This window comes from Quercus robur, chromosome 9, assembly GCF_932294415.1.
Source record: "Quercus robur chromosome 9, dhQueRobu3.1, whole genome shotgun sequence".
Lineage (NCBI taxonomy): Eukaryota > Viridiplantae > Streptophyta > Magnoliopsida > Fagales > Fagaceae > Quercus > Quercus robur.
Genome location: NC_065542.1, coordinates 20,810,029 through 20,833,026, shown reverse-complemented (window position 1 = coordinate 20,833,026; position 22,998 = coordinate 20,810,029). Strand labels below are relative to the sequence as shown.

At 37.0% G+C, this 22,998-nt stretch overlaps 2 protein-coding genes and 1 long non-coding RNA gene across 3 annotated transcripts; 1 reads left to right on the top strand and 2 right to left on the bottom strand.

The window, feature by feature from the left end:
* Window positions 1-1,026: 1,026 nt before the first annotated feature.
* Window positions 1,027-1,938, bottom strand: LOC126699889 (WAT1-related protein At5g07050-like). Its single transcript, XM_050397858.1, has 2 exons — window positions 1,375-1,938; window positions 1,027-1,283 (listed from the first exon to the last, which is right to left on the bottom strand). Exons 1-2 carry the CDS (start codon window positions 1,522-1,524, stop codon window positions 1,146-1,148), a joined length of 288 nt encoding a protein of 95 aa, XP_050253815.1. The 5' UTR covers window positions 1,525-1,938; the 3' UTR covers window positions 1,027-1,145.
* Window positions 1,939-12,479: 10,541 nt separating this feature from the next.
* On the top strand, window positions 12,480-13,310 carry LOC126700829 (uncharacterized). Its single transcript, XM_050399013.1, has one exon. It carries the CDS (start codon window positions 12,480-12,482, stop codon window positions 13,308-13,310), a length of 831 nt encoding a protein of 276 aa, XP_050254970.1.
* Window positions 13,311-14,270: 960 nt separating this feature from the next.
* LOC126699929 (uncharacterized) lies at window positions 14,271-21,868 on the bottom strand. Its single transcript, XR_007646930.1, has 8 exons — window positions 21,564-21,868; window positions 21,336-21,460; window positions 19,723-19,839; window positions 19,595-19,637; window positions 18,127-18,490; window positions 17,918-18,007; window positions 14,488-14,557; window positions 14,271-14,304 (listed from the first exon to the last, which is right to left on the bottom strand). It is a non-coding gene; the product is annotated as an uncharacterized LOC126699929 (long non-coding RNA).
* Between the last annotated feature and the right edge of the window lie 1,130 nt (window positions 21,869-22,998).

Here is a 22,998-nt window from a genome sequence, read left to right as displayed (position 1 = left end):
AGAAGAAAGAAAGAGATAGAATCGGGTGAGATTAACAGTGTGTTTGGATTGAGTGGAAAAGAAGAGAAAGTGAGTCTTTTTCATTGTTTGAGAGAAAAAAAGGAAAAGAAAAGAAAAGAAAAGAAAAGAAAAGAAAAAGGATAGGCCAAAGGGTGAGAGAAACCAAGTCCTTCTGGCCTACATTTTGTGCCCTCCCAATATGGCCGAAAAATGGGGAGAAGCTGGAATGTTGACTTTTCTTAAAAAGTATATATTTTAAATTTACATCACTAATAATATCATTTTAAGTATATATTATGAGACTAAATATATATATATATATATATATATATATATATAAATAAAGAGACTTGGCACATGCGATGAAACTACTACTAATTAATAATAGGATTCCCCTATTTAGGTTTTACCATTTTGTGTACTAAAATATCCTCACAAATTCTAAAACTCTCTAAAATACTCTTATATTTTAGTTAAATAATTTTAAGTGAAAAAAACAAAAATGGATTAATAGTGTAATTTACTATTTTTAAAACTAAGAAAAGACATTGTCTTAAAAAAAATTCCTAAGTTTTAGGTTTTTTCCTTCACTTCGCCATTCTAAGCACAAGATGCCCTACTTAGAATCAAGTGAAAATTTTATAATTACCTCTTTACTTCAAGAAAGTCAAAAGGTCATTTCAAATTATAATTGTTCTTAAAATCAAGAATATAGATGGGGCAACTTAATAATCCTTGAAATGACCACTTTGATTCCACAAGTTTCAAACACAAGTGTAGAATAAGAGCCACAAGGCCGAATCACACGTAGATATATTTATCAGTTTGTGCCTTAGTGGTAAAACTAAAATAAACATTTTTTGTTTTGGTGGGGCAGGGTGGTATAGTCCACTGCAATTATTCTCTCTACTAAGTTTGTCTTTGTGTGTGGTGACTGTGATATATCCATGAAAACAAATGAAAGTGGAACTTTGTTTCTTTGGACAAAAACGAATTTTGTTTAACAAAAAAAAAAAAAAAAAAAAGAAGAAGAAGAAGAAGAGATTTTTGAAATGTTATTTTAATTAATTGTGGGAAATTGTACATAAATATATAGTTTTATTGAGATAAATATGAGTAAAGAAAACCTACCCTCCGACATAAATCTATTCAGCAGGGATAAAAGAGCCCATCATAGCAACAATGATCATCATCAGAGGGCTAAAGGCAGTAACAAAGACAGGTCCTCTTTTCTGCATGACCAATCCTTGGACATAGTATGCAATGCTTGATGACACTATACCCTGTTCATGAAAATTACATATTTAATTAATCACTAAAGCCTAATAGGGTAGAGATAAAGTGAGAGAGCCAGAGAGAGAGAGAGAGACTTACAGCGTAGGCAGCAGCTAGAAGATTCATGTCCCATCCAATGGTCCAAACTGAGTGCCTGTGCTCCATAACAAAAGTGACAACTATAGACTGTAGTGTGCCTATGAAGCAAACAAGTGTTGTAAGTGAGAGATGAGCAGCGTATTTCCTCATTGTTACTGCCTGTAAAGCAAATCAAGGAAATTTCAATTTATTTATCATACAAACAACAAATTTAGATATGTAACTTTTTTGTTACGGTTTTTGCCACAACTGTATGTAATATGATCGACTGTGATTGGTGAATAAAAAATTAGATTAATAGTTAAAACCAAAAAAAATCACATGGGATATTCCTTTTTCACAAGGTCCAAACTAGGGTTAAAATTGCATTTTACAAACACAAATTGCATACACTTTATTAAGTGATTCTTAAGACCTTATGATATTTATAAGACTCTGGATTCGAAACTTCTTACCCGCATCTTAGGGCCACCATCATGGATTTCTCCATGTAATAATTCGGTATGTGTGTATGAGACGGAAAGACTACGTACACCCTAGAGAATAGTTAAATATTCAAACAAGTCTAAATACTATCGTTTGTCAAAAAAAAAAAAAAAAAAAAACTTTCCAAAATGGTAAGAAAGCACCAGTAGTTAAAACCAAAGAAGTCATGGATTTAGAAATTTAACATTTATCCTAATTGTTTTTAAAAAGAACTCTACGATAACCTTTAAAATCCACATAAACAATACTCTCAAGCTCCATTATCAAATACTTTCTCAAGAGATACAAAATAACGAAAAAAAATATATAGTGACTACAAAAGCATGTCTAAACTCCCAATTTTAGGAAAAAATTTCATATCCACAAAGTAACATTACAAGTTTTCCAATAACACAAAAAAAAAAAAAAAAAAAAAGGAAGAAAATTGCAATTTCGAAAAATATACCTAGTGTTTGTAAAGGTTTGAATCTGAAAGAATATCCAAGTATTAGAAATCAGGTTCAAAAACCATTTTTAAGGTTAACCCAACCATAAATCAAATAAAATTATATATGTCTAATTTTTGAAACCAGTGGAAAACATAGTATACATTTCTAAGGAAATTAAATGCTCCATGGAAATTAAACGTTCCAGCATGATACGATTTAAAGGACAGTGGCAATTCATGGAGACACGATAAGTTTCAAAGTATATATATGAAAATGATGACTTTATCAATGTAACGTACCCTAAAAACAAATGCATACAAAGGTTTCACAATCTGAGTTCGGAAACTCAAATTATAATTATCTAAAGTCCAATCGTCCACATAAACATATACTGTAGGTTCAAATTGACCGACAAATATTTATACTAGTTTAAGTCTTTAAGAAGGGACAAAAGTTCCAAAAAAACCTTGAAAACAGTTTATGGACGTTTAATATATTGGAGAACATACATCTAAAATAGCTTGGAAAACCCGAACTGACATCAATTTAAAACTAATTAAACAAGATGCATGGGACAACAAAAACTTTACCATGATCAACAACAAAATTAAAGTTAAAACATGTTGATGGCCATTTTAGTAGCCCAAGTGGAAGAGAAAGGCCCAGCAACACGGATAGAAAAGAGTTGGCAAACGGATAGAAAACTCATTAAACCCAAGCGACAGGAATAATGGATCACAGGCCTATGAGATGAACAAATGGGTCTTGAGGAGGTAAATGGGGTTAAAGGAGCTCGGAAAGAGAGAAAAAGCAAACCATGGGCAGTATATGATGTGGAAAAGTGAGAATGGGCCACGACAAGCTCAAAGTAATGAAAGTAAAGAAAGTAAGGGGTTGAAGGCAAGTCCATGAATCCCAAGAATGAGGGATAATGTAATTGGGCTAGGGAAACCCAAAGAATTCAGTAAAATCCCATGAGAATGCAAAGTTAAGAAAAGGGCCGAGGAAGCCCAAGGAAAGCAAACAGGCCCAGGACACTCAAGGGAAAACAAATGGGACACAAGAGCCCACTAGCAATATTACAAAAGAACTAATGGCCGTGTTGGGCCATTAGGAGAAAAATAAACGGCAGACCTAAAGAGGCCCAGCCAAACTAAGGCAAAACAATTTCGTAGTAGGAATGATAGAGTGGTATGGTAAGAGATGGTAGTAGGAAAAAGGATGGGCTGAAGAAAAGCAAAGTCCACTGTCAAGTAAGGCCCAGCACCGAATAGGGCAAGCCATAAAGGAAAGGGAAACAAAAAAAATAGTAAAAAATGGATGGCAGACTGTGCAAGCCAACCACGGTAGACGCATGAGTAGCAGACAGATTTTGGACATACATAGAAGAGAGGCACGCGCAAGGCCCAGACCTCACCAGCTTGTACCCAGCCAATACAGGACACGAGGAGGTCATGGGTCAGAGGTAAGAGGGCATGGTTTGGCGGTAGGGAGAGAGGAAAACCTATTTTGAGGTTACTGCTAGGGCTCTTTTGGGGGAAGTGTCTGCTGGGATGACATACCACCCAAAGGAGCAAAGCTGAGTTGGAACCACTAGGTGCATGCCATGAGGGATATAGAGAGAGAAGGCACCCACATCATTGCAGGAAAGGATATCACAGCAGACAAACAAACAAAATAGTTTTCTTTTGTTTGGCAATGGGGAGTGGCACACAGGCGGACCAGTGGTAGTCGGCAGGTACACCCATACCAGATAAAGGTGGTTAAAGGGTTAAAATAGTAAAATCTGGTCACGACAGGCACTATAAAAAGACTCTTGCCGTGTACAAGAAGGGACACGACAAGCACCACGACATTAGAAATTTGAAAACCAGGAAATAGAAAACAAGTATTAAGAAAAAGAAGTAGAAAGAAAAAAAAGATAAGAAAGGGGAATATTAGAAAAGAAAGAGAGAAAAAGATAGAGAGTTAGAACGACAGGCATGCACCAATAGGTTGATTCCCTCTGTCCCTCTCAAAATCTTGCTCTTTGCCAGAAACAAAGAGTGTTCTTGTGTACCAACCATTCAGGCTCGCTTCTCTCAAAGTGATTAGTTTTCACAGTAGGATCTCCCTAAGAGATTATTCACTTTAAGAAGAGGCATTCTTCCCTCTCTGTTTTGGTCTTGCGGATCAGACTTGATCTGATTCATTTCCTCTCTCAATCAACTCATATAATACCCACTTGTTTCCATTACTTTTCTTATAAAATAATTGTTATTAAACTGTGATTATCTTTTCTTAAATAGAGATTATCTGTTTACCTTAATAAAGATCTCAAAGTACTTTATTTTATCTTGTTATTATCATATCTACCTGCCGTAATCCATTTGAAACAGTTCTGCCCGCCATAAGTGTGTTCCTAGCAGATGAGGCATAGTTTGCGCACAAGTCGGACCAAATTGAGTTACAGTTGGATAGGTCTCAACTCCCTTACTCAGAATACCTAGGCCCAGTACCGCAAGAGGCAGCCTAGCCCACTTTAACAAAAAAAAAAAAAAGCCCACTACACAATGCATGTGTCTTTTTCTTTTCTTGACACCTATCCCTATTTGTAGGAGTTGCTATAGTTTTTGTGCAGGAAATCCCTATCTTTTAGATATATTTCAGCTCAAAAAAATGTTATGTCCACAATATTTTCACAATAAATATTAAGTGACAAGTTGTTATCGGTTGTTACTGGTGGGCAAAAAAGTAATTTTTGTGGTCAATTCAAATTAGAATTAATAACAACTTACCATCTATGATTTATTTTAAAAGTATTGTGAAAATGTTGTTGACATAACACTTCTTTAAAAAAAAAAAAAAAATTATTGTTGGTTTTTAAACCCCTTTAAACACAATTAGATTAACCTAGTTAATTAGCCAAGTTGTTACTTAGTCCAAATTCCAAGTCTAAGTTATCACAATCAAACAATCATATCATGCATAGCAGCGGAAAATAAATAAAACAATTATATGATCACCCATGAAAACCAAACCGGTAAAAAACCTGGGGATGATTTAACCTAACTATCCTTAAGGTAAAAAGCAAATCCACTAGAAAGAATCGAAGTTCTTACAATAAGACTTACAAACCCTCACGTTCAACTTCTTATTACTACCTACTAGTAGAACTTACTGACATGACCACGTGCAAGCTCCAAATTCACAGACTCCTTCTTTCTTTGGCCTTTGCAAAACACAAACACCTCCGTTTGTGACTTTAAGATCCCACTCAAAGGTTTAACAACATAAACTCTCTTGTTTGTGACTCCAAGACCACCCTTGAAGGTTTAGATCATCAACATCTTTGATGACAAGAGAATGCAGCAACTTCTATAATACCAGATCTTGAGATTTTTTAAGGAATAGCACTGGTAGAAGACATAAGAGAGCTTTTTAGGAACAAAACTCTAAATACAAAAGAGGCACACTCTTTTCTCTCTGAAAAGCCACATAAAAACGTACTAAGGGTTTCCTTTATATACTGGGAGAAGTAGATTAGAAACCCTAATCCTTAATGGGTTGAACTGCTGTTTGGGTTTAATTAAAATTCTGCAGATACGACTTTCGATCGATCGAGCCTGTCTTTTGATCGATTGAACCAGACAGATTATGAAATCTTCTTCCTGCAGCTTGTATGTTCTTAAATCTTGACTTGAATCATCTTGAGTATTGTCTAATAATACCTATAGACTCTAAGATTTATATCTAGACAAGTTTGTGTTCACAATTTGCCAATTGTTCTAAATATTTAGAACCTAACAAACTCCCCTTTTGGCAATTCGTGACAAAACTTTCATACAAAATGAAATGTTCAAATACAAGAACAACTCAATACAATAAAATGCCCAATTACATCACAAATTCCAATCTAAGACTCCTAACCTAGAAGTTGCAAGAAGAGGTAGAAGGTCTTGATCAGAATGCGCCTGTCTTTCCTGAAACACTCAACAAACACATCACCGCATGTGTGGAAAGAAAGACATATAAACAATAATATGAAACAGAATATAAAAAAATAAACTAACTCTCACCCTAAGTTATATACAATAAAAAGTTTTTTATATTCTCTCCCTAAACAAAACAAACAATTCATACAAAACTAGTTTTGGGAAAAACAATTTTGGGGAAAACAGTTTTGGGGAAAAATAAAGGGGGTAGGGAAAAAAAATAAAAAGACACAAATCAAACACAAAAACAAGTTGAGGATATACATGAAGAAAAAATATTCTCTCTTTCAATAAAATGCAAACATGACACTATGTGACCCATAAACAGTTGCATGAGTAGAGAAAATATTTGCACATTGATTATCCATCATATCTCTTAAGAAAAATATTTTCTACAGTTCACACATAAAAAAGGCATATACTAGAAAGTACATAGCTCAAAAATTAATCAATCAATTTTTTGATCAAATTGAGTACCCAATGTAGCAAAGTGTATGCATGTTATGTGTGAAAATAATGAAAGATATGACTGCAAAACTGCAAGATGGATACAAAAACAATGCAATGCATTTCATGTGAATCCTAAACATAAATGATGCATGGAAAAATCAATTTTTTGAAAAACAGAGCAATTTAATGCAGAAACTCTTCAAAGCACAATATTTCATGAATAAAATGCATGAGTATGAGATGAAAAGTTTTTCAAAAACACTTGAATTCAACCCAGATCTTCCAAAAAAAATTTCAATCAATTTGACCTCAACTCTCAAACTTTAAACACATTTTGCTTTAAAATCAAGGAACTTTAATCTTGGATGGCCACAACAAGATCACATACACAATATAATGTACCAAGTTTAGTAAAGAGTAACTTGTGTAGTGTGTACAACTAGCAAAAGTTTAAGATACATGTGAGGTGATATGTGAATAGCAATCAACTACAAAGTCTACAAAATTCATCACATAAAATTTAAAAGAGACTATCACCTAAAAAGTTACATTATATAACTCCCACATCTCCTAGATCATAAGCTTGCAATCGTGTAAGTTTCTTGAATTTATGCCTCATAATATATACACAAATTTTAATTTTAAGAATTAAGCAATTTAAACCGAGGCTTCACATTATATTCTTTTTGTGCATATGCTACACTTTTTCGAGAACAAAATCTCACGATATGCACTAAGGTGTTTATGATTGGCTAGTGAACAGTGGTGAGATGGTTATTTATGCTTTTCTCCAAAGGTTCAAGTCCAACAGTCAAAGACATGTGACTTCAAGATCAAGACAAAGTAAAAGTCTCAGGGAGTGCTCTCGAGCCTTAGGCCCGTGAAAGCAGGAATCGTCCCACAATCACTTGTGGGAGTAAAGTGACCTTCTGCCTTTGGGTAGTAAGGTCAGGTGTGAGGTTTTATTGTGTTCTCTTAGGAAAATGGCAGAAGAGTTGGAGATACTATGGCAGAGACTGAAAGTTTTGGAGGAAGAGGAGGAAAGCATCTCGCTGGGAGCTGAGTGTACTAGAGCAGCAGTGGAGAGAGGAAAGAAATGTGTGTTTTTGAAGGTGTTGTCAAGGAAAGGTTTAATGATAGAGGCGCTGCGAAAAAACATCAGGATGCTCTGGAAACCAAATAAGAACATCCAGCTCTTTGTAATAGGAGAAAAACTTTTCTTGGTAGAGTTTGAAGATGAACGTGACAAAAGACGGATCATGGACATGAGGCCGTGGCACTATGAAAAACAATTAGTGTTGTTTCAAGAGTTTGAAGGAGATAAAAATCCAAAGGATATCTTGCTGAAATGGTCTCCTTTTTGGGTGCAAATATATAATCTTCCATTGAAGAGCCGAACAAAGGAAACGGGGAAAGCCATTGGAGAAAGCATTAGGAAGTTTATTGATGTTGATGTGGAAGACACCGGTGTACAATGGGGTACTTGTCTAAGGGTACGGGTTGAGATAGACGTTACCCAGAAACTGATCAGAGGGCGGAAGATTAATATGGAGAAAGGAGAAACAAGGTGGGTGCACTTCAAATACGAGCGCCTCCAGAACTTTTGCTACAGGTGTGGGCTCTTAGAACATGATTTGAAGGATTGTTTGGAAGAATCCGGGAATGACAAAGCAGTGGGGAAGGGTGATCTCCAATATGGAGCTTGGTTGAGAGGAGAACCAATAAGAAAGGGAGGTTGGGAATTCGGTTTTGCAAAGAAGAAGTTCACCGGTGAAATGAAAAACAGAGTAAATTCCACAGAGGTTGGGCAGAATGGTATGGTTGAAGCGAGGGAGGGGGCGGCGCGTGAAAATCAAGGACTGGAAGCTATCTGCCTCGGGGAGGGTAGGCAGGAGAAGCAGGGTGATATGACTGGTGGGTGTGAGGTGACTACTGAGGAAAAGGTGGAGAAAGGTATGGCAGAGAGCATTGGGAGAAGCCACATAGGAGAGCTAGTTGAGGTAGGAAAGGAAAACTGGGAAGTTGGGAAAGGGAGTGGCGGGAAAGAGGCTTGTCAACACGGGAGGGCTGAAATATTAGCTAAGACTATCCCAAATTTCGAATTTGGGCAGGGCTAGGAGACGGTAAAGAAAGATAACATTGTGGGCTTGGGCTTGGGATTAGATGAGAGTAAGGAAGGCCCTATGGCCATGCAGTATGACCCAGAGGTGGGTTGGGTAGCAAATAAGCTGGGCCCGACTAGTGGCCACTGGAAAAGGAAAGTGAGGGCTGGGCCGGATGAGGAAATGAAGGAAGTACTGGGCCCATTGCAGAGAAAAAGAGAAGGGGACTTAATACTCAGTGAGATTGACCAGAACGTGAGAGTCACTAAACGAAGGAAGTGTGAAGGTTTGAGCAAGGAAGAAACAGGGGAAGAGTGCATCAAGGATGGCGGAGTGGCGGTGGCTGCAAGGCAGCACCGCCGAGCCAAATGACGGCGCTAGCATGGAACTGCCGGGGAATGGGATCAGCTCCGGCGGTTCAAGCTCTCACCGACGAGGTGAAGAAAGGCGATCCGATTTTGGTTTTTCTAGCAGAGACCAAAGCTTCTCAGAGAAGGATTAAGGGGCTCCAACGCAAACTGGGTCTAACACAGGGCATTACGGTGCCGTCCGATGGCCGGAGTGGGGGCTTGGCAATGCTATGGAGAGAAGGAGCTGACGTGAGGTTCAAAAGCTGCTCAAATTCGCACATCAACGTGGTGGTGTGCGAGAGTAACGGAGCTTTGCCATGGCGAGCTACGGGATTTTACGGCCACCCCGATGCAGGTATGAGACCTATCTCATGGAATTTACTTGAATTATTAAATAGGCAGTGCAATATGCCTTGGGTTGTGTTTGGAGATTTTAATGAAATTCTGAATTCTGATGACAAATTAGGATGGTTAGAGAGGGATGCTAGACAGATGGAATGTTTTAGGGAGTGTTTAAGTAATTGTGGTTTGTTTGATTTGGGTTTTGTGGGTCAGAGATTCACCTGGTATAATGGGAGAATTGGAGATCAACGAACTCTGGTTAGGCTGGATAGAATGGTAGCTAATGAGGCTTGGTTGAATTTGTTTCCGGAGGCGAAAGTAGTTCACAGATCAATGGCGGCCTCTGATCACTGTTTGTTGTCGTTATCGATTAGAATGAGAGAAACGAGAAAGGTAGCTAGGAGAAGATTTATGTTTGAAGAGATGTGGACTAGGGAAGAGGGCTATAGAGAGGTGATTGAAAGGGCCTGGGACCCTTTAGATTGTAATCCAGAGTTTTCGATTCAGAAACGCCTGAAATGCTGCCAGTTTCAACTCCAGAATTGGAACCGGAGAGTGTTTGGAAATGTTAATAAATCTCTGAAGCAGAAGCAAAGTCGATTACAACACTTGGAAGAGCTGAATTTACTTCACGAGTCGGCGGAGGAAGTTCAAAAGTTGAAAATGGAAATTAATGAAGTTATGCTTAGGGAGGAGATAATGTGGAATCAGAGGTCAGGGCGCTGTGGATCAGATACGGTGATAGGAACACAAGGTTCTTTCATGCAACAACGAACAATAGACAGAGGAAGAATAGAATTGAAGGAATAAATGATTCTGAGGGGAGGTGGAGAGAGAACAATGAGGAAGTTGAAGAGGTTATTCTGGAGTATTTCAGGGAGATTTATAGTACGACTTTCCCCACGGAGTTTGGTGCGAGTCTGGGGGCAGTAGGCAGGAGGGTGACGGAGGCCATGAATGACGATCTTTTAAAAGAATTTAAGGAAGAAGAAGTTTGGCAAGCCCTAATGCAAATGCATCCGACAAAATCTCCGGGATCGGACGGTATGTCCCCAATATTTTTCCAAAAGTATTGGGATGTGGTTGGGCCTCAAGTAGTTCAAAGTGTTATCCATACTCTTAGAACGGGTGTTATGCCAAATGGAGTTAATGATACATACATTTGTTTGATCCTCAAAGTAAAATGCCCCCAAAAAATTACAGAATATCGCCCAATTAGCTTATGTAATGTGATTTATAAACTTGTATCCAAAGTTCTTGCTAATAGGTTGAAGAGGGTTCTTCCGGATGTTGTTGACGAAGCTCAAAGCGCTTTTGTTCCTGGAAGGCAAATCACAGATAACGTTCTTGTAGCATTTGAAGTTATGCATTGCATTAATCAAAGGAGGAAGGGGAAAGAAGGGTTAATGGCAATTAAACTCGATATGAGCAAGGCGTACGATCGGGTTGAACGGGGGTATTTGGAGGCAATGATGCGAAGAATGGGTTTTCGGGAAAGATGGATATCTTTAATGATGATGTGTGTGACCATTGTTTCTTTCTCGGTGTTAATTAATGGGGAGCCAAAGGGAAGGATTGTCCCTATTAGAGGACTTAGGCAAGGAGATCCTATTTCTCCTTACCTTTTTCTTTTATGTGCGGAAGGCCTCTCGACCATGTTGCAAAGAAATGGGGGTGGGGAGGCCGTGAGTGGGATTCAAATATGTAGAAGGGCGCCAAGGATCTCTCATCTCCTTTTTGCGGATGATTGCATAGTCTTTGGTAAGGCGTCGTTGGAAGAGGGTTTAAAAGTCACCAAAATCCTTGAAGACTATGAAAGAGAGTCCGGACAAAAGCTAAATAAGGAGAAGACTTCCCTCTTTTTTAGTAAGAACACGTCGGTCGAGGTTAAAGAAGTGGTAAAGGAGATGTTTGGGGCTGAGATAATCCACCAACACGAGAGGTACTTAGGGCTGCCTCCGTTGGTAGGTAAGGGCAAGAGGAAAGCTTTTAATCGTATAAAGGATCAAGTGGGGTGGAAAATAGCAAGCTGGAAGGGTAGGTTACTGTCCACTGCAGGCCGGGAAATTTTGATAAAGGCTGTGGCTCAAGCTACCCCGACGTATACAATGAATTGTTTTATGCTACCCGACTCCCTTTGCAGCGAGCTAAACTCTTTGGTTCGCAACTTCTGGTGGGGCCAAAGGGATAAAGAAAAGAAGCTTGCTTGGATCGCTTGGGGGAAAATGTGCAAGCCAAAAGCTGATGGGGGGATGGGTTTCAAAGATTTGAAGGCTTTTAATCTGGCTTTGTTGGCGAAACAAGGGTGGCGGCTCTCCCAAAACCCGTGCTCCCTTGCTCATAGAGTTCTAAAAGCAAGGTACTTCCCAGGTAACAACTTCATGGAGGCACAGCTTGGCAATATGCCGTCATACACATGGAGGAGTTTGTTGGCAGCAAGGGAGATTCTGGAGAGGGGAATGCGGTGGAGCATAGGAAATGGGCAAAAGGTGCGGATTTGGGCTGATAGATGGCTGCCAACCCCTCACTCTTTCAAGGTGATTAGTCCTAAACCACAAGCTTTTGAAGGTGAAATGGTGGAGTCTAATTAATCAGTATGAGGGGGGCTGGGATAAAAATCTGGTGAGGAGTGTCTTTATCCCCCACGAAGCGGAAACTATCTTGAGTATTCCAATAAGTCTCTCTCTACCTGAGGACGCTGTGACATGGGCTTGGACTCCAAATGGGAGGTTCACGGTAAGCAGTGCCTATAAGGTGGCGTGTAGCTGGTTGTGTGAAAGAAGAAGCAAAGAGGAAGCTTGTGAGGTGTCGGATCCAGGAAAGGGCAGACAGTTTTGGAAGTTCCTCTGGTAGTTGCACTGTCCTAGTAAGATAAAGCATTTCTTGTGGAGGGCGTGCAAGAATATTCTCCCTACGAACTATTGCCTAAAGCTTAGGAAAATTCCCATTGAGGAGGCGTGTGGGTTATGTGGAATGGTAGAGTCATCTGGGCATGCTTTATGGGATTGTGAGGCGGCGGGGGCTGTGTGGAGGGAGTCAAATATGCAGCTGCCTAAACTCAGAAATGCACACCGTGACTTCATGGAGGTTGTGTGGAAGCTTTGGGAAGGGAGAAGGGAGTTAAATTGGGAGTGCTTTGCTACTACGGCTTGGTGCATTTGGAAGAATAGAAACTCCTTAAAATTTGAAGGGCGGGGCAAGGCAGTAAAGGTGATTGTCAAGGAGGCTGAGCTGCTGGTGGAGGAATTCAGATCAGAGAATATAAGGGAAAAGCTTCCTGTGGTGTTGAGAACTCAAGCATGGAGGCCGCCTAGGGAAGGGTGGTATAAAGCTAATGTGGATGGGGCGGTGTTTAAGGAGACTAACAGCTGTGGTATTGGAGTTGTGATTAGAAATGACCAAGGCCAAATTATGGGAGCCATTAGTAAGAAGCTGAATCTCCCCTTAGGAGCTGTGGAAGTTGAAGCGAAAGATTTTGAAGAAGGCTTAATGCTTGCAGGGGACCTCGGTTTGAAGCAAATAATTCTGGAAGGAGATGCTCAGATTGTTACTAACGCTTTGCTGGGTAAGTGCTTGCCGCCAACCTCAATTCAAAGGCTTATTTCTGGTGCTAGTCGCTGGAAGCAATGGGTTCAGGAGTGGAAAGCAAGCTATGTCCGTAGAACAGGAAATTGGGCTGCTCATGTAATGGCTCAAAATGCCAAACTTATTACTGATTGTGTAGTGTGGGTAGAAGATACCCCACCAATGATTCAATGCCAAGTGCATAGAGATGTTCTTTTGATGAACCAGTGTTCAAATTAATGAAAGCTATTTGTGTTGACTATCAAAAAAAAAAAGATCAAGACAAAGTAATCAAAAACCATAAACATCTTTCCTACACAACATGTACTATAAAGCTTCAACTAGTGAAGTGCAATAAGTAAGCTCATCAAAGCTAAACAAGGTACAAATGACATGTTATGTGAAAATAAATTGGCCAATCCTTGATTATAAATCCAAGATGTGAAATACAAAACACAAAAATCTTTTTGGTTTTTAAAAAATTTATGACCAAAAACAAAAAAACACACATTATGCTAAATGAACAATACAAATGCAATGCATGACAGTGCTTAACTAAGTTATAAAGGGTACACAAATAAGAAATATCAATTTCTTAATTAACCCATGAATACATGTACAAACTAGTACATACACAAAATCAGAAATAGCTTAGCACATATATAACACATTCTATTCAAGTTTCTCCACAATGTCAAGCATGTTCTAAATTAAGAGAGAGATATCATAATTCATGTAATCCTCAAGAAAAATAAAACAAGACTCAAAATAAAATATTTTTGAAGTTGCTGTCATTGAAGCTTAAAGAAAACACAAGCGGGTGTGTTTGTATCTGGTGGTAAATCCAAGAAAGAAGGAGTCCGTGGATTCGGAACTTGCACGTAGTCGTGTCAGTAAGTTCTACTGGTTGGTAGCAATAAAAAGTCGATCGTGGAGGCTTATAAGTCTTATTGTATGAACTTCGATTCTTTCAAGATAGTGGATTCAAGTTTACCTTGAGGATAGCTAGGCCAAATCCTCCCCAGGTTTTTACCGGTTTGGTTTCCTGAGTGATCATATCTTGTGTTATTTATTTTCCCCTGCTTTGCATGATTTGATCTTTGTTATTGTGTTAACCTAGACTTGTTTAATTGGACTAAGTAACAACTTGGCTAATTACCTAGGTTAAATCAATTATTTTAAGGGGTCTAAAAACTAATAGCAAGGATAAGAACATTACATGTTTTCCCAACATCTTGTCAAAATGAAGCAAGAATATATAAAGTTCATAAGAAAAACTAAAATGAATAAAGACCAACTAGAGCTGAATCAAATGAACATTCAAAACAAATTATAGGTATTAATCCAACATATTAAAATTATCCTCTAAAATGTAATAGCAAATAAATATTTCTAACGAAAGCATTCCATTCAATACCTTTCACAACAATCACAAGAATAACAGCAAATGCAATGCTGCCTCCATCATACCATCCTTCCTTAATACCCTTTCAGGAAAAAAAAAAAAAAAAATTAAGGCACAATATCTTGAGCGAATAAAGATAAATGTCACAGTTACTAAATAAGAGGAAACTAGCATACTAAAACAAGGCTAAAAGGGAAAGGAAAACAAACAGAGAGAGACTGTGTGTCCCTTGCTAACAAACAATGATCAAAAGCATATCAGAAATAAAAGTCTAGATGCTCTTAAAATAAAGCTTGATCTATTTGTACTGTCTTATTGATAATGGAAAGGGGTGCAAGCCATGCATGCAGCAGGAAGTTAGGAGCCCCCGAACCAAAAAAAAAAAGAAAAGGAAATTACACCAACCAGCTTGAGGTATAAGGAAATAATAGTCATTCCCAAAGTTCACAAAAATGACAATCACCTCCCTAAGGTTTGTGGTAAATATAGAAATATGATGAAATCCCTATTTTGCGCTGGAGTTACCATAATTTTGTAGACTAACTTGCCCTTGGTTAAGTGATAATATTCCTATTTTGTGCTTGGCTTATAAATGAAGTCTATATTTTGCCCTTACCTAAACACCCAATTTACCAGAAATTATGAATGCTTAATTCGGTAACTCAAAGACGTATAATAAGTATTTCATTGTATTTGATATGTTTATCACAAACCTCAAGGAGGGGACTATCATATTTTCAAAACTTTGAGGTTCATTGTCATTTCCTTATATTTCAAGGGAGGATGGTGTAATTTTCCTGGGGAAAGAAAAAAGGTAGACAAGTCGGGCCTGAATGGAATGACAGGTACGAAGCAGGAATCCTGGCCCCTGCATTTGTAAATCCTAATCTTTTCACCAAAAGAACACCACCAGGCATGTGAAACAGATTTCTATGCCACTTTTCAGCCTCCAAATTTCTCCAAGGGCCACTAGATTCTTTGTGACAGAAGAATGAAACAAAATGTCACCCACAGTTACAAATAAAAAAAATACTGTTTTGCAGATCAACCATATACCGCCATCAGCACATGATAGATAGAATCTAGCATCCGACTCAAAGAATAGTAAACAACAATTTTTTTTTCTAATAACAAATTCTTTTCTTCTTTGGGGCAATGATGTCTTAAGACTTAATAGTAAACAATAATTTGACCAAAAACAAAAGTAGATAATAAAGTTGATAATACCAAAATGTAATAATAAAGTTGAAAAAAAATTAAAACATATTACATTTTGGCCGAATGGTGAATGGGGGACCAACATTACCATACACAACTCATAAACAGAGAAAATAAATTCCTAAGATAAAGTAATAATAATTTTATTGAAAAGGAGGTTCCTTACACACATGCAGTGTGTTCACAAGGTATTCCTAATGAATACAAACACCAATTTTAACAAATTTAAGGAGGGTGTATTAACGTCTAACAAAGATTGCAAACCACTAGAAGCTATAATATGGGACCACTCATACAATGTTCTTAGGAGACTAGATTTCAATTCCAAAATAGTAGACTCCTTATCATTTAATAAATTTTATTAGAAAAACGGAAACACCAAGTACACAGGATGTATTCAAGATGTACATCACACCGAACCCTGAATAGGGCAAAGGCAATATCCCACAAATCTCTAGCAACAGGGCAATATAACAAGTGATCCTCTCTCCATCTTGCACATACAACACCAGCTCACCAAAATATTGTTTCGCTTCCTCAGGTTATAACAAGTGATCCTCTATAGTCTACACTTTAACTACTACACATGCACATTCAACACTGATTTACCAAAGGAATACCTCTTTTGATAAGGTTATCACCTGCAGGATCTTATCAAAGACTGCCGTCGAAAAAACAAAAGCTTCTCTTTGGTATCTTAGCATGCCATACACTCTTCTATGGAAATCTTACATCATTTCATCCACGAATAACTTCATAATATGATTTCACATCAAACTTTCCATTGCCTCTCAAATGATCGTGAACACCATGACTTGGAATATTGGAATAGAGAATATCAAAGAAAGACTGAACTGACTCCAGCTTCCAATCATTAAACCGACTAACAAATCTAACATTCCATGATGAGCTTCCTCCTCCAACAGCTAGTTCCAAACATGAATATACTGATAAATCTTTGTCAACCATGATAGAGGACAACTCAGGACACAACTCTTTTAGTTTGTGATAACGACACCAAGTATCATGCCAGAATCTTACCCTAGAACCATCTTGAACCACAAAAGCAAAGTAGGTCACAAATCCATCCCTCACACTCCTACTCTTCCAGAAACCACTCTGGTGAGTAGTTATAACCTTATCTGTGGTCCAATGGCCCCATGCATCCCAATATTTCCCTTATCCAGAGATGATTTTCCTCCTCTCTGAAACACCGCAATCACTTCCCCAATATAACTTTATTGAAAGTTTCTCACCCCAACCATACCCACCCTCCCCAGTGAGATCATTTTGCCTTCAAGTATCCTATCAGTGAGATTCTAAGCGTATTGTCACTCTTGGAGAATTTCATTATGTATTACCAATTAAATTTTATTTTGGACATTTGCTTCGTTAGGATTTATTTGGGACTTTTGTCTGTTTATTTTTCTGGAGTTATAGACCATTTAGTTATTTGGAGATAGATGAAATACTGTATGATTTGATTTCATGACTAAATTTATTTGATTGGGAGATTTTATATTGTGTTTCAAATATAGGAACTTTTGGAATTTAAAATTTCAGAGCACATTACATCTAGTTTAGTGTGGGTTGATCTAAAGGAAGAGGAACAATCACATATTTAGTGGAGTGCAGGTCTCAGATATAAAGTTTAAAACATTGGATTTGATATCATTGTTGTAGTGGTTGAGTACTCTCAGAACTAGTGATATGCATTTCCTTGTAGATTTTATACTCTCTGTTAGAATGCATTTCTTCAGGACTTTGTGTACACACCCTGTGTAAATGATGTCTCTCCTCCATATAAAAAAAAAAGAATAAATAAATAAAACCTCCAAGTTTTCAAAATAATAACTATGCAGATTGCAAAAGAACAAGGATACCATATTTACATAGTTATGATGGGCAACATTCAACTTACATTCAATGTGAGCTAAGACATGTATTTGCGTAGCACAGATGTCTAAAGTTTACTAAACCAACTCTGAACAGCCAACTCTTAGCTTTTATCAACACACTTGGTTTCTTAAGAAAGAAGGATGTAGCTCACGTAATTCTAAAATGCAACAAGAAGACAAAGAAAATTGTCTTGCACAGAAACAATGAACCCACAAGTTACCTAAATTCTTTGAGTCTGATCAAATCTTAATGCAATATAGTTTGGAAGAGTCATCTGCTTAATTACTCAATAAAAAGTGAAAAAATAAATAAAATAAAAACTCACTTGAGTCTTTATACCCAGTGCCAAAGAGGTCACAGCAGCTACTATCAATATGATTAATGTCGGGTTTTGCCAAGCTTCCCAAAGAAACATCTATGAGACAGCAAAAAAAATAAATACAATTAGCTTATATTCTCTTCTTCAACAAAGGAAAAGTTAATAGCATAATAAAACAAATGAGTGTTAAAAGATCAAATTGGTAATGAAATTACCCAAAAACTCCTCCCTTTTTTCCTAGGATACGTATTTGATCCAAATTCAGATTTCCTCTTCAACAAATCATCATTATCACCTTTAATACCCTTCTCCAAATTTGTTTTTAACGAATCTGATAGTCCTTTGACCTGATGTAGAGGTAGAGAAGTAAATAATATATAAAATCAAACTTAAATAAGTACTAATAATACAAAAATCAGATAAAAAAGAATGAAAGAAAATTTAAAGGCAAACTTGCCCCTCCACAATCCTGCAGTGCTACAACATTGTGATCCCTTGACAATACAGTAAGCTGGTCCTGTCCAATTGCAAAATCACCACTGGGAGGTGGAGATGGAGATGTTTTTAATGTTCCTGACACTTGAATGCAACAAATAAATCATCTTGTGTACAAGTAGGATTTCTTAAAAGTTTTAATTCAATGATCTATGACACAAGAGTGAAACTAAAAATCCACGTGGCACTGAAAGTAACTGTAGAAAACAGGAAATTTAGATAAAGATAATATGGCACCATGGCATAGGGACATGCATCACAAGTTCAAAGAATAAGTAAAAAATAAATGATAGTTAAATATAAAACTTGAATCCTGACACAGCTTAAAATCTGGCTCCAAATAAATTATCTCATAAAGTATGGGTAACCCGGTTGATATTATGTATACTACAAGAAAAGGCCGAAAAGAAAGGTTCATGTCCTGAAGAAAGAAATATTCTCCAGCAATAAACACTACAAGGCCTTCAATGGCACAGACTGGTGGGGGGAACAAAACGAAACAAACTATCAAGATTTTTTTTTTTAAAGGTTTGTCCCCGGTGGGAGGGTAAAGAGAGATTTGAACTAGTAACCTCTGCTTCATAAATCCTGGTGTCCAGCCGATTATGCTAACGAAAATTGTGAGAAAATTTAGAAAGAAAGGATTTGTGAAGCCAAAATCCAAGCAATTAAAGCAACCTATGTCCACTGGATTCCATTTTTTAGGCTCAATTATTCCATTAGATTGACTGCCTAATACATAAGCAAGACTCTACTTGTTACTCTTCATGACCCTGTTGGCACAATCTGTGCTAAAGAAGAAAAAGAACTATGAAAATTGTAAGATTTTTTAAAAACAAAATACTAATTACAAAAACAGTATGAACAAGACAGAGAAATTTAATAATTCTTCTGAGCAGCAGGTTATGGGTATAATTAGTATTAGAAATGACATATGAGGAAAAAAAACAATTATTATTAGAAATAAAACTAAAAAAATATTCCTAAAAGGCAACCTCAAACACAAACAAAAAAAAGGAAAAAAAGAGAGATTAATGTAGATAAGAGAACTCTAGTAACAAAAGGATAGCAATAGCTTCAGGGGAGGGACAGAAACTATAAACTATAAAGCCATATCAAGTTGCTTTTAGATCTGAAAATAAAATAACTGCTATAATAAAGAACAGGAAAGCACATAAGTAGATGTACCATTTGGTGGTTCCTTCCTGAACACCTTGGGCACTTCTGCAAACTAATACAACAAATTTCATAAATTCAAAGATACATTACAGCCATAAATAGTGTTCAAGAAAACATGGTTTGAAGAATTATATTACTATTCTGGCTAAAACATGTCCTCTACGTCTCCTGAGCAGTTGCTCCTCCTCTTCTTTCCTTTCCACGCCCCAGGTGAAACGAATTTGACGAGAAGCATTTAGCGCAAGTGCTGCTTGCTGTAGATGAAACAGTTGAGTAGCCCAAATGTTAAAAAGCATTGTCTTCTAATCAAGACAATAAATTGAGCAACCATGAAAAGATTCACTTAGCAACCACTAAATATTAAGAAAAATGAAATACAGAGTTAGACTTGCCATTACTGCCAAACACAGTAAGATTACATAAAGAAATTTTTTAAAAGACATGACCTTCTAGTGCGCGAGGATCAACTGCAACTAGGAAATGAATATCACTAAAACCTTTACAATAAAAAGAAAGAATAAGCAAATATTATGAAAATCAATGGTTTTGCTTGCAAGAAACAAGGACAGTTCTTATCAGCTGAAGATTCAAGATAGAACCAGCAATTTTAGGAGGACAGGATAAAGCCAAAGATGATGAAAGGCAGCCGTGTAAGGGTTAGGTACAATTTTTGAGAAATGTTCCTGCATCATTTGCATGCAACTGACTCTTATTTCGTCATTGTTACAAAATTTCTAGCCTTACTTCATTAACATCAAGCCACTTATCAGTTCTGTCATTAGAAAAGTAAGTGTTTTAGCACTTAAATTTTTCTTTTTTTCTTTTTTCTGCACTTACAAACTATTGTATTTCTCTATCTCATTGTAGAATAGCCAAGAATATTGTAGGAATTCTAACCCCAATGACATTGGCTGTCAAAGTCTAGCAATCATTTCTATCCCACACACCCAAACATCCTCAGTTAATAGCAAAAGGTACCAATCATTTAATGGCAGAAAGAATGCAAGCATCTGTTGCACTATTTTTTTTTATAAATCTAAGTATGATACACCATATTTTACTTCTTCTTTTTTGGTAGTTTGAAGAACAAACCATAATTTCTAATTTGAGTATTTCTTAAACATAATTGTTTCCAAGAGCACAAAACCCTTCTTGCCATAAATGAAATCTTGTTTGCTGCATATACAAACATCTGACCCCCTAATAATCAATACTCAATTTTCTGCTTTCGTTTTCTCACCAAATATTACTAATACTCATTAACGTTTTCCTAAAGAAGCAGAATATAACAAACGGTTATATTAATTTTCTGCTTTTATTTTTTGGCAAAAATGCAAAGTGTATCCTCTAAGTTTGACCAAAATTCATTTCAATCCTCCATCAACTTTAGTTAAAATTTAAAAATAAATATATAAATAAGAAAATATTTTTCAATAATTAATTGGATTTTTTAATTAAAAATTTTTGAAGAAAAATTAAAATTTAGACACTTAATCACAACATTTAACGAAATTTTATGGAGAGGCCTTAATTTAATAAACTCGAAATTTAGAAGACTTTGAAGTTGAAAGACTTAAATAAATTTGCATTTTTGCCTTATATAACAAATGGCTTAAACACCATTCTCAAATTAATTTAAAAAGGTGCACATTCCAGTTTCAAATACGTAACAATAATAAAAATAAGTTTGGAAAAAAATAGAAACAGAAACAGAAATAGAAATAGAAATATAGAGAGAAAGAAAACATACCCGTTCATGGAGACGCTCACTAGAAGAAAAAGACTCCTCCTCCTGATCGCTTTCCTTTCCACCGGCTTCCCAATCGTTGTTGTCGTAGTGCCGGCGGTACGGAGGCTCCTTAAAGAAACTCATCTCTGTCGCAAGAGATATGGCACCGTCAATTCTCTTAATATATATAACCAGTAAAGTGAAAAATCACACATACACACAGAGAAAAGCTTAAAGCTAGTAACTCACCTAATATCCTAACCTGAGCGATTTTGTTTTTCAAATTCTTCCAGGAAAAAAAGAAAGAAAAAAAAAATAGCAATAACAAAGCAGAAGTAGTGCTTTCTTCTCTACTGTTTCCCTTCTTCGTCTTTGAAGTTTTGCATTTGTTGACTCTCTATATTGTGTTTATGTGAGGGTGGACTCATCAGTCCACCCTCACATACTCCTCCCATGTGAGGGAGAAGAAAAATGCACCCGAAACGGGATAGGGTTTTTCCTTTCTTCTTAGGCTGTGTTTATTTCGGCTTCAAATCACTTCTGGAAATGCTTTTTCCTTAGTGCATGTAAAATAAATTTTCTAGAAAATTTTTTCAGTTGACCGTGTGTTTTAATTTAATGGCTTTGACTTGAAAATTGGTTTCAATTAAAATTTTCACTTTAAACCATTTCTGAACTCACACGCAAAGAGAGAGAGAGAGACAGAGAGCAAGGCCGATCCACCAAAAGCACCGATGAGTCGCACCCAACATTGGTGAGATCACACCCATTGTAGCCGCTAGAAGCTCATCGACACCGCCATCTAGATCGTCACCACCCAAGACCGATCCACCCAAAACCGATCTCGTCCTCGACCCACCCAAGACCAAGCTCGTTCGTCGAGCAATGCCCAAAGCACCGGCGAGTCGTCCCCTCCATTCCCGAAACCAGAAACCTAGAAACTCAGAAAACCCATTCCTCAAACCCACTCCGACGAACCCACCACTCCAACGAACCCATTCGTCAAACCCACCACTCCGACGAACCCATTTCTCAAACCCCCACTGGCCGCCGTCGATCTCTCTCTCTCTCACTTTAAGTCCCTCTCTCACGCTTCGTTGCTTTTTTGATTTTTTTGTTTTGATTTTTAATTGTTTATATATTTTGATTCTCTGTAATAGTATATGTTTAGATCTAAGAAAATGTGAGAATCATGATAAAAATGGATTTTCTAGAGCATTTTCAACAAAACAACCAAACACTAGAAAATATTTTCCAAAATATTTTTTGAAATACAACCAAACACTGAAAATATTTTTCTTTTCCAAAAATAACATTTCTGGAAAATAAATATTTTCCGAAAAATATTTTACATGAACCAAACACAGCCTCTAAGTACTTGGAGAAAGTATGTCATGTCAGCATTAGTGTTTCTAAATGAATGAGATGATGACGCGTACAGGTGTAGACCCGAAACCACTATTATGTGGTGTTAGTGCCGGGAATCTACGTTACTCCTAACATCCAAATTCCTAAGAATGTGATTCCTTGCAATTTGAATGCTTAAGAATGTAACTATTTCTATGTTTGGTTCCACTGTGAATCTTTTAAGATTTCTAGGAATATGAGACGATGATGTTTGGTTTATTCCCAAAAATCTTAAATGAATTATTTATTTTTCTTATTCTATCCTTAAATTTGAATG